The sequence below is a fragment of the Protomyctophum parallelum genome (assembly GCF_964188405.1).
Source record: "Protomyctophum parallelum genome assembly, chromosome: 15".
NCBI lineage: Eukaryota > Metazoa > Chordata > Actinopteri > Myctophiformes > Myctophidae > Protomyctophum > Protomyctophum parallelum.
In genome coordinates this window covers 6846475-6858870 of record NC_139710.1, presented here as the reverse complement: position 1 = coordinate 6858870, position 12396 = coordinate 6846475, and the positions used below count along the sequence as shown (strand labels likewise).

The 12396-nt window shown below is 40.6% G+C and overlaps 1 protein-coding gene across 1 annotated transcript; it reads right to left on the bottom strand.

Moving 5' to 3' along the window:
• Positions 1 to 4380: 4380 nt before the first annotated feature.
• Positions 4381 to 8686, bottom strand: LOC310871596 (phospholipase A and acyltransferase 3-like). Its single transcript, XM_083783207.1, has 4 exons — positions 8622 to 8686; positions 7549 to 7657; positions 5885 to 6150; positions 4381 to 4722 (listed from the first exon to the last, which is right to left on the bottom strand). The coding sequence occupies exons 1-4, from the start codon at positions 8634 to 8636 to the stop codon at positions 4585 to 4587; spliced, it is 528 nt and encodes a 175-aa protein (XP_083639333.1). The 5' UTR covers positions 8637 to 8686; the 3' UTR covers positions 4381 to 4584.
• Between the last annotated feature and the right edge of the window lie 3710 nt (positions 8687 to 12396).

The following is a 12396-nucleotide window of genomic DNA, read 5'->3' as shown; positions in this document are numbered from 1 at the left end:
GGCTATAGCCCATGTTCAAAAATGATGAAAAACGAGGTTCATCTTTTTCTTTTTTTAATTCAAAAAACGATGGGCTATAACCCATGTTTTTTTTTTTTTTTTTTTTTTCAAATCCTCAAAAATGATGAAAAACGGCGTGCTATAGTATGCCGTACGGTATGGGCTATAGCCCATGTTCAAAAATGATGAAAAACAAGGTTAAAAAAAATCTAAAATTCAAAAAACGATGGGCTATAACCCATGTTTTTTGAATTTTTCATTTTTTTCAAATCCTCAAAAATGATGAAAAACGGCGTGCTATAGTATGCCGTACGGTATGGGCTATATCCCATGTTCAAAAATGATGAAAAATAAGGTTAAAAAAACAAGTGAAGTATGCATGTATGTGCAGGTGAAGTATTTCTATATGTGCGAAATTGCGAATGCAGTATGTATAAGAGAAGTATTTGTATGTGTGAATGAAGCAAGTGAAGTATTTATGTATGTGTGAATGAAGTATGTAGGGGAGGATGGGGGAAGATGAACCACTTTTTACTTAAGTTGTCCTGGAAGCAAGGCAAAATGAGATGGCAGTCAAATCTAATGATCTACACATATTTCAGGATGTCCTCTATCAATTTAAATGATGAGTAAGCAGCTATGACAAAGGGCCGTGAAAATATGACCTTTTCAAAAAAAAAAAAAAAGTGGCTCAATTTGCCCCAGGTAAGGGGTAAGTTGATCCAAAATTGAACCACATGATATTTTAATGTAAAGAGCTTAAACTTGAACAGATAATGTATTCACATATTGAAAATAATTTAATAACAGTTTTCCCTTTTGCAAATAGTCTTATTTATCTGTTTATTTATTATTTAAACAATATAAAGACAATTAAATAAAGTTTGTTATTCAGAACCTTATAATATTTGCAATATTGTTAATACAATATAGCAAATTTGCAAACATTTGCAAACATCCAAATTAAAGGTCATTCAGTATAATTTGAGTAGCTAATACTTAATACAAAAATATGAATGGTGATTCACATTAAGAAAATTGGAAAATGTACCCCAAGGAATTGGTTCAACTTGCCCCATGGCCACTTTTTGACAAAACATGGCTAGCTTAATGCTCCAGGCTAATGTTTAGCTAAATGATTCACATGGGTTTTATACATTGGTATATCACCAACATGCATGATATATAAGTTTAGACCTGGGTGCTTTTGCTTTAACATAAAAATGATTATTCCAGAAAAGTTTATTTTTTTACTTTGACCAGCAAAAAACACTTCTTTGTGTATAAATGTACTTTCCACTTTGTCCATGTGTCTCTCATCTTCACAGTCAGGTTGAAATGGTGGGTGTCTCCTGATTTTGAGGTCACATGACAACTCATGTGTGTAGTTTTAAAGATACAGGGGGTGGTTCAACTTACCCGACGGTTCATCTTCCCCCATCCTCCCCTATGTATTTGCAAGTGAAGTATATGTATGTATCATGTATGTGCGAATTAAGTATGTATGTATGTGCAAGTGAAGTAGGCCTACCTAAATGTATGTATGTGCAAGTGAAGTATGAATGTATGTGAGATATGCATGTATGTGCAAGTGAAGTACTAATATATATGTATGTGCAAGTGAAGTATGCATGTATGTGCAAGTGAAGTACCAATATATATGTATGTGCAAGAGAAGTATACATGTATGTGCGAGTTGACTATGCATTTATGGCCTAAACGGCTTCCCATAAGAATGGGTGTTGCGGAGGATGAGAAACATTAGCATGTTTTGCTTACAACAGAGAAGCCTACATACTTACACCTAGCAACCCCATTCTAGCCTACTTAGGTTCATCTTACGGTGGACCTGTTTGCCTGAAAAGGAATTTTTTTAATGTTTCATAGTTTTAGAAATATAGTGCTTTCAAATTTACAATGAATTGATCACAGGGGTGTGGATTTAAAAGTCGCACGGACAGACGGACAGACGGACGGACGGACGGACGACAAGGACCCACAAATTATATAATATGAAAAGGTTTGTCAAGAACTGCTGCATCCATAATAATCTTCAGACACATGCAGTGTCTGCTGGTGAACACTAGATGGCAGCAAAACGTCGGTTTCCTAGTCTGTCCATGACAAACGACTTAAAACCTTAGAGTATATACTCTATGCTTAAAACATGTAGTTTCACCTGCTCTCTCTCTCTCTCTCTCTCTCTCTCTCTCTCTCTCTCTCTCTCTCTCTCTCTCTATTTCTCTCTAGAAGTGTATATTTGTATGTCTCTAAATGTTATGATGAATTGAACAAGGTAAACAAGTCTAGTGCTTTATTGGTCGTCCACTCACAGTTTGTATTGAGTTGTGCTGTAATGTTCTGTAATTCTGTAAACAGTTAATAAATACTTCAATCAATCTATCAATCACAGGCCACCAACACGTATGAATAAGTACGAATGAGTTGTCGTTGGATAAGATGTTGTCTACAATTCCATGCTGTGATGATGTCTCTAAATGGGTAAATGTCGTGTAAATTAAGTAATGCAGATGTTTAACAATAATGAATTATACCTCTTGAGAGCCTAAAATGAGAATGGTTACCAGCTCTCCATCCTTTAGAAGAGCGTACCAAATGGACCCGTTGGGGGGAGGACCACTTGGGACTGCCTCAAGGCCGACTGGTGGTCCCTGGACCACTGAGCATACATACAGCCACACCTTTTTTTAATTTATTTTTTATTCTTCATTTACCCAGGGAAGTAGTTGAGCAAAGGTGCTCATTTTCAGCAACGCCCTGCACATCGAAACACACACACACGCACACACACATTAAAACCTGGGAGCTGACCAGTACAACCACAGTCTTATACTGTTGGCCACTAAGCAGCTCCAGGGGGAGCAGTTGGGGGTTCAGTGCCTTGCTCAAGGGCACTTCAGCGGTGTTGGGCGAGTGATCACAATCACTTCCCCACCCAGATTTTTCCTGCCCATCCGGGGAATCGAACTGGCAACCTTTCGGCAACAAGGGCGCTCCTCTAACCCTTAGGCCACCGCTGCCCCAAAACCAGCCCACAGGTTAACCTATTTAGGCCTGACTACGAAATTTAAAAAATGTCTTCAAAATCCTGACAGTTTTCTGAAAAACCTTATGTTTCTGTATCAGTGGTGCTCAATATTTCATGTCAAGGACCCCAAAAATTATATTTAATATGCCTCCGCGCCCCCCCATCTGAAAATATGTAGTTCCAGGGACCTCCCCAGAAGCAAAGATTTGAGTTAAAATGTTCACTCTGTAATAATATATATTCAAAGATTTGAGGTGCATTTTCACTATAAAAATAACTAAAGTATAACATAATCACATAATGCACCAAAATGGGTTTTAACATGTTATTGTATTTTGTAGGCCTATGTCCAATTCACGCACTGTGACCTTTTGTAGATCTGTTATTGCATTGTGATCTTGTAGATCTGTTATTTTGAATATGTGTTTTTATACATTTCAATGGCACATTCTGCATAATGTTATACTTTTCCTTTTGGTATACTTTAAGTAGACCTAAATTTGGGGGCACGGTGGCACATGCAGTTGGTAGTGCTGTTGCCTCACAGCTAGAACCAGAAGGTCCTTGGTTCGATTCCCGCTGGAGAAGCTGTGGGCACTGAGGTGTGTTCTCTCCTCCGCACCGTCAGTGCCCATACCCGAGGGCAGGGTTGGAGAAAGGGCCTTTCTGTGTGGAGTTTGCATGTTCTCCCTGTGTCCCCTAGGATAGGTACCCTCACATGTTCTCCTCGTGTCCCCTAGGGCAGAGGTTCCCAACCACTGGTACTAGTAGGACTGGTGGTACTTGAGCCCTCCTCTGGTGGTACTCAGAGGAGTTGCCCCAACATTTTTGACCCACGGCCAGGCCAGCAGTCACCAAACTTCTGCTTGGAAGAAGACAGGGCATTTAAATAGTTACCTGATGATTGTCAATGAGGAAGTGCCCCTATGGTGGCCTCTGAGGCTCAACTTCAACTGGCTACATTCACCCCCATTTTTAAGTGGTGCAACCACTTCTACATCCAGCATGCAATGTCCGTGTACCTGTTTGTGATGTGTGTACCTGTGTGAGCACGAGTGGTGTGCGTGAAATTGGAACGAGAGAAGTATGTGACATGGCTGCCACCTGCTGGACGCAAACGATACAGAGAAGAAATTGGAACGATACAGAGAAGAAATTGGAATGATACAAATTGGAACGATACAGAGAACCAATAGACGGGAGTTGCACCACTTGGTTCACACTGGTGTGATTTTTCTTTCTTTCAAAAAGGCATCCAAAGGCGCCATTGGCAATCTTAGCCACCAGCGGGAGGCGTCCAAAGGTGTCATGTGGCACTGAAGGAGAGCCAATCAAATCATCACTATGGGGTGATCAGCCAATCAAATCATCGCTATGATTCATACAAACATACAAAACTGGGCATAAGAGTGGCTAGCGCCCCTCAACAAAAACAGAAAAGTCAAAGAAAAGTCTCCCAGCATCATGGTGATAGAGATGATGTATGCAACGGCATCTGGAACAGAGACCTGGTACCACCAGTTTCTCAAGCTGCTTCATTGCCATCGGTGATGACGTCTCCTATGATTCTCTTTGTTGTCATCTTTTAGCAGGCCCCCAAAGAGAAGGGCTCCCAACGCCACTGCTCCAAAAACAGCAACACCTCCTATTGCAACCTCCGTGGCTACACGAACCTGAATATGCATAATATACATACAAGTGAGGGTTAAAGACACATTCTGTACTCTTTACATATTTCTGATGCACTTCTATGCGCTTATCTTCTAATTTGACATAGACAATTTTAGGGTTGCAACAGTTAAGTGTGTTTTATTCTGTTGTTTACTTTAAAGGTATATTCAGTGATTTCACTTAATTCAAATATCACTTATTTTTTTGTTTTGGTGTGATAATCCTCCCTACTATAGAGTGTGCTGGCCATATAAGGAGTTCCTCCCTGTCCCAAGTTAACCCCTGGGGGTCAAAAAACCTTAGGTTTCGTTTTTGACTCTCTATCCTGATTGGACGAAAGGCTGGGTCCCACATCCAAAAACGAAACCTAAGGTTTTTTGAGTGAAATCACTGAATATACCTTTAACATTATGTTCTTCAGATGTATGTACACCTTTAATAACTGAACATAATGAGGTTTGCATTTGAATGGCTCATGCGGTTCATGTTTAAAGGTCTGCAAGTCACTTGCCCTGGAAGGATTATTGGTTTGATATCCCCCGGGGATGGCAATGGTAAATATGTACTGTATAGTATGATCTTATAGGACATGAAGGCTTCTTTGAGTCAAATGATCCTCAAACAGATAACTCAATTTGAAATAGTTGACATTTGGCTTGGCAAAACAGTTTCTGTTTGACAGTTATGCTAATAAAATCGGAAGTTTCACAAAGTTAGTCGAGTACAGCTGCAACAAAAACATGCTGGTAGTAGCAGATGTGCTTGGCAGCTTGGCAATCGTCTGGTGTGAAAACAAGCGAATCCTTGCACTAATCATCTGCAGTTCCTTGAAATACTGACAATCACATCTGCTTCACTGCAACGCGTTTGGTCAGTGTCTTGTCAAAATGAATGGCAGGTGCAGACCCTTGGTGTACAGTATCACGACGGTATTATCCTGTCATGAATCTCATGATGGTTTTAGGGCTTAGCTTCCTCCACTGAACAACATAAGGGATAGAAGCTTTACGCTGGGTCCATTTGTACAGTTAAATTAACACTAATTATTTAACTTTTTATAAAGATGGCAGTATTCATGTAATATTGTACACTGTGGTGTAGTTGCATCTATCCTGCTGTAAGGAATGCAGCCTGGACAGCTACAGTATGTGATGTGATACCCACCTGCCGAGACTCTGGCCTTCCGTATCTTAGCTCCGTGACAAAGTGTTCACAGTTGTTGGAGGCGACGCAGTAAGGTCGTATCTGCCCCACCAGTCTCCGGGCCATTCTGATGATGAGACCAGGCTCGCGGGGCGAGTACCGTTCGTCCAGCTCGTTGTTAACCTTGAAGTTGTCGGAGCCAACTACGTCGCACAATCTCTGGCACCTCACTTGCGCTTGATCCTGAGTAAGTGAAAACAGGCGGCCCACGCCACCCTCCTCTTCGGCTGAAAGGTGGGGGAGAGTGGAAGATGGTAGTCAGACCAGTAAACAACATAACCACTTTAAACCTGGCATCGCCATTTTGGGGATGTCTTTATAAAATAATAAAAATAGCAGACCCTACAAAGTTCAGTATATCAGCGTTTTTCACCACACGCACGACAAAGTACAAAATAGGGCGTAACTAGAAAAAGTGCCCTTCTGGGCACAGGTCTCCACCAGGAGTTGGCATACAAAGTTATCCACAGATCTGTGCAGTTAGAGGTAAAAACACTTTTCGGCCAGTTATAGCGCCACCTTGAGGCTGAGTTGAAATTGTTCATGTGGCATTTCGTCCTCGGCCTAGTGGGAATGTGGGTGCACAATTTCACGGAAATCACGCGATGTGTTCATGATTTGCAGCATTTTGTTTGAAACTGAGCACTCCTGTGAACTTTGGAAGCCAATCTTAACCAATCAGGATGGAGTCTGAGAAATCTGAAAGACCGGTTTCGTTGAATAGCTCTAGAGAGACTGTGTACCAATTTGCGTGATGTTTGGACAAAATCTGTAGGTGTACTGTGCAAAAACTTGTTTTGCACAAAGCGGCCTCCTGGTGGCGCTATAACAGGCCGTTCTGGAAAGTTTGGGGCAGAGGTTCATCGTTGGCATCCAGGGAGTGTGTGTGCAAAATTTGGCATCGACCGGGTTAACGGTGGCCGAGATTAGCTGCTCACGGACACACACACACACGGACGGACGGACACACGGACACACGGACGGACGGAGTGCAAAACATACTCTCCCCCCATGCCTTCGGCCTGGTGGAGACAATTAAGTGTTTTAGTAGAGAGACTACGTTATCATTGTAGGTGTTGTGTTACTATCAGGACTCTATAGAACGTCCCCTACCAGGGCCCAGGAAATGATTCTCCGTTTCAAAAAGTATTTATTTAAAGACCCTTTAAGCCTCATACAAAGCCAACTCTTGTCGTGACAAATCATGACAACAAACACAATTTTTCGGGCCGAACAAATAATTAGAAAGAAGAAGAAAACGGCAGGTTACAACCCTTTTTTTTTTAGTTGTTTTTCTTCTTTGTAATTATTTGTTTGGTCCAAAATATTGTGTTTGTTGTCATGATTTGTCACGACTCAAGTTGGCTTTGTACGACGCTTATAAGGTCTTTAAATAAATATGTTTTTAAATGTATATGGGAAAAATGCTTTGGGAATTATCTCCTGGGCCTGGCGTCGTCATGAAAGGGGGCGGGACTGCGACGCTCTATAGACCTTCTCGCTCTGCAGTTTACTCACTACAATGGGCCAACTGAAACAGCAAATTAGATTTTCTTCTGATTTCACGATGGCTTTTTGTTGTCATATTAACTAATTAACTACTGGCTAATGGAAAAAAGACTCACAGGGTGGCATCAAGTGAATGACCTCATAGTGTCCAACATAGACTGCCCAGTGCTGATACAGTCCCCTGAAGATCTCAATCAGATCACCGGGTTTAGGCTCCTTCTCAAACTAAAAAAGAAGCATGAACATTATCAGAAATTTAATTTCAAATAATTCGTAACGCTGTTAACATTTGCAAATGTTAGGCCTATTGAACAAATATGACATAGTTGACCAGTTTAGCAAACACTCCCGTCTCATGTCATGTGTTCCTTTGCACCATACCACATTTGCATAGTGGCTGGTTTGTTTGTTAACTTCTTGTTGCTGCCAATATGTCAATGTAACAGTTTAAAGTTGTTTTTGTGCAGTGGTGTAAACGTAAGTAACAGTAAGTACATTTACTCAGTTACAGTACAACTTTGTTACTCTGTTTTACTTGAGTATTTACATTTTTGATAATTCTACTCATACACTACATCATAGAGACAAATATTGTACTTTTTACTCAACTTACACTTTAGTTACACTTTCAGATTTAGAATATTAACATAAAACTATGTAAATTATTTTTGTGTGATGTAATATTTATAATGGGTTAAGCTACCCAGCAGCATGTAAGTACTGTAAATAAAATCAGCACCAACTTTACCAGCTGCATCATTAAAGTGATGAACACATAATTGCATTACTAATGGAAATAGACCATTTTGCACAAAAATATTATGTAGGACTTTTACTTTACATGATGATTTTTCATAGTCCTGACAATGGTCTTACATAATTTCACATTGTTGTGGCATAGGCTTGAATTGAATCATGGCAGTATGTACAAAGACTAATTTTATACAATTAACAATTACATTTCACATGTAATATATTCATATGAAGAGACTGTTTTCTCTCCCCAATAATGAACAAATATCAAATTGTAGGTGGCACTGTATGGCAAAGGACTGGCAATTGTAGGCAAACATTGTAATGTAGACAATGTTCATGTTGGTGTACACACTGAACAATACTTCAGATTGATTGTACAAGCAGTTCAGTAGCTGTGTGAATAACAATAGTACAAAAACAGGAATTCACTTACCAGTGTTGGGGCCATGACTATATCTCTGGATCTACCTCGGAGGAATGACTTGCATTGAACCAGTTCTTTTTTATATTCTGTGGAGGGAAAACGAAACCATGCCTCAGAGCCATAAGTAGGTTTCAATTTCCAGGTAACGGCAATGAATGAACTGATAACTAAAGGGCGGCTTGCAGCCTTCCGCGGTGAGTGAAAGTTGGGTAGCCTAATCATAACACTACATGTTTATAAACCATGTGTCACAGTTTGCAGGAGAGCATTGCATAACAACTACCAGGGTTGGGGGTTACAGTCTCTGTCGAGCTCAAAATGAGAGCATGGCACACCAAGGCTTGAGTTCCATTCACAGCAGTGTATTTAAATGAATGGAGCAGGGCATAAACCCTACTGGGATTTTGCCCCCCTCCACCCTATTGGGGCCATCCCTGCTAAAAAAAAGAACAAATTGTCACAGGGATAACCTTTTCGAGCCCAGGCCAGCCATAATCCAGAGATAGCACCGTTCCGGTACAGTGTACCGCGTAAATGACATGTTCACAAATTCAATACTGAAACACTAGCAGGATTATTGTCATGTCAAAATTCCAGATTGTTTTTCAGGAACCTCCAACTTTTGAACTTTCAGCTGACGGAGAAGCTGAAAGATGGATGAGCTAGTTAATGAATGCTCCCCCAGGACTAAATTAATTTGTCAATGAGATACCTGACAAACACGTCAACAGGCTTATACATGGAGGCTGTATGGAATTAGTCAGACACTCTGGTATATTTAAAAATCCATCTCTATTGTGTCCACCAGCGGTACACAGTAACAGTGTGCACAGTAACAAAGTATATTTACTTGAGTGTACTGTAATTACTGTACATTTGTTGAATATCTGTACTTTACTTAAATAGGTTGTAGGCTAAATTTCACTCTGCTACTTTTCAAAACTAAATTATTATTAAATTATTGTACTTTTACCTCCACTAGATTTCTAGGAAAGGAAAAAGTACATTATGAAATGATGATTTTGGGTGTAATTTGTAGCCTAATGTGCAGACTTCAATCTTATTCTACAGTTTTCACCATGGAACGGTAGCTAACTGTTCCGTACTCGATGCAGATTTTTACATTTGTAATGTGGACAGCTCAAGAGTTAGGAAAAAAAGAAAAGGGAAAAAAATCCTTATGTTTGAATGTGGATGTTTTACAAGTAGTACCAAGTTCCAAGTAGTACCTGGAAGTAGTCAGGTTCACAGTTTCTCATTAAGAACTATTATATTAAGCTATTATAAAAAAAACAGGAAACGCTCAATCAACCCCCCGACCCCAGCGAAAGGGGATTCTGCTGGATGTTCCCTGCAGCTTCACAGGATGTTTGGAGAATACCTTGGCTTTGATCAACTCTGCTGCGCTGCTCATGAAATACAGCTGGGATAGAGTACGTCCTGCTGCTCATGAAATACAGCTGGGATAGAGTACGTCCTTATTCTTCTTTACAGCTGCACCTGTTGGACTGGACTGACTCTCATATATGCGTCACCTGTTAGTTCCCCCTTTCACCTGCCACCGTTTTCATACACACACACTCTTTCGGTTTCGCTTTCCTAGCCTCTCATTCCCACTCTCCCTCTGTCATAATATATCTTTCACCTTGCACTCTGCATTCCGCCTTCTCTCCCTATCTCTGTTTCTCGTATTGCTCTGTCACTCTTTTTGTCTCACCTGACTGCCATTTTATTTATCTTTCTCTGCAATCTTGTACCAGTTTTATTACTGGAGTCACTCAGTGACTGTCACTGAATCCATTCAGTTTCCTTCTCCGCTCCCTCTTTCACTCTCTTGACCAGACTCTTCAGCTCCCTAAACCACTGTTTCCCAAACGCTGGGTCAGGACCCATTTGTGGGTTGCGGAATCACAATATTCCTTTGTTAGTTTACTATATAGTCATACTGTATACCTCCCTGTCCCTCCTCTCGCAAAACACTCCCAAGACTTCCTCTCCTATCCTCTCTTTCCCTATGCGGTAGGGTAGACTCTCCACCCTCTGTGCGTCACTTAGGTTCAGGCTCCTGTCAGAAGCAGTTCTTTGATGTGCTAATATTCATTCCCCATTTCGCATGCCTTTTTAAAGTATTGACTGGTCGCCCTGCGCACACAGCATGAGTTTACATGCTGTTCCAGTGGAAGCAAAGGGCTTGTTGTAAAGAACTATCAGTCAGTGCTATACCTATAAAATCACGATTTCTTAGCGATTGTATTAATTAATTCTTTCATTCAGGGCCACATTTTCCTTAACGGAATCATCTCGATCCCCATGTAGAACAAATAGCTGCCAGTTTAAAGGTAGTTTAGATGGTAGATGTTAGTCTGTGAATCTTGTTTGTGTTCATGTTCGTTTTCGTCTCACTGTAAAATGTTTACATTCATACTTTTCCTGACTGAATACAATGCCTTCCTTCATATTTGAGATAAATGTTCATTAATCTGTCTCGGTGACAATAGCAGAGACAGCTTGCAAAATGTCCACACCACGGTTCATAATGGCACGACACGATATAAGGACATCACTTCACATCCAGAGTAATGGGTACAGTGTGGCATATACTGTACTTTCTCTAGCATAAGATGAGATGAGATATACTTTATTAAACCCCGAAGGCAACTTGAAGCGTTACAACAGCATAATGTGACACATACATAAAGCTACTGGACAAACAGAAAAACAAACCCAAGTGGACATAAACACACAAGACCAGGACCATATGCAATTTGGGGGGAGGCAGTTCTTATGCATTTGTATCATAGAGTCTGATGGCAGTTGGCATGGTAGAGAGTCCATGCACCGCTCCGTATGGATTCTCTGGGGGAAGGTGAGCTTTCGACTGAAGGTGCTCACCCGAGTCACCCTGTCCTGTAGCACGACTTAAAAGGGGTGGAATAGCATTTCAGATGCTTTCTTTCTCATTTTGTAGCCATTGAGCATGTCATTGTAATTATGCACAGTATGGCAGTGCTACATGTAACCAAGTGTACCAAAGGATTTACTTTTGTATGACTACGCCACCTTGAAATAGTTCAAGGACTTAACTAGACCAGTAAACTGGGTTCCCCACAAAATGCAAGTTTGTTTATAAGGACTTGAGACTTGTTCCACAAAACGGAAATTTATTAAACGTTTAAGAAGATGAATACAAAACATTTATTATCATATCAGAAAATATAAGGCGAACAATCTTTTAAAACCAGGTATACTAAAGCCAATAAACAGGTCCAACACTATTGATAAAAAGGGGAAACGATGTCACATTTGGAGCCAGTGGGGCCAATAGGCAAAATAGTTAAACAGCTAATAAGGGGGAGCTAAACAGCTAGAACACACAACCGATGAAAGACTAAGAAACTAATAAATTAACTAACCACACGCACAGCACAGCACAGCATACAGTAGCCCTCCAAGCAGAACCCAAATGCTACTGAAGTTTCTGACATTTTGACGACCCAGATAGCATTGGGTCCTGTTGCACTACTACCATGCCAAGGCTGGTACGCACCCATTTTTAAACATAAACAACATGTTTAGCGGCTCCCCGCGCTCTTTGACGATATTTTTCAGTGTGAGGCTTTCTGAATATGTAAAGTATAAGTACCCATACATCCCACTGCGAATATCTCCTGTGGCGCGGAAGCCGTTAAGTATTTTTAATATAGGTTTGCCCGATTTGGAAGCTTGGATTCTTCTCTTCCTTCCTTGTTTATTGACACCTCATTGTACCGCCTATCTGGCTAGC

Coding starts and splice junctions, on each gene's coding strand:
- LOC310871596 (XM_083783207.1), bottom strand. Junction 6,151..7,548: donor CATTCACTTGATGCCACCCT/GTGAGTCTTTTT, acceptor CCCACCTTTCAG/CCGAAGAGGAGGGTGGCGTG. Junction 4,723..5,884: donor GAAGGCCAGAGTCTCGGCAG/GTGGGTATCACA, acceptor ATGCATATTCAG/GTTCGTGTAGCCACGGAGGT.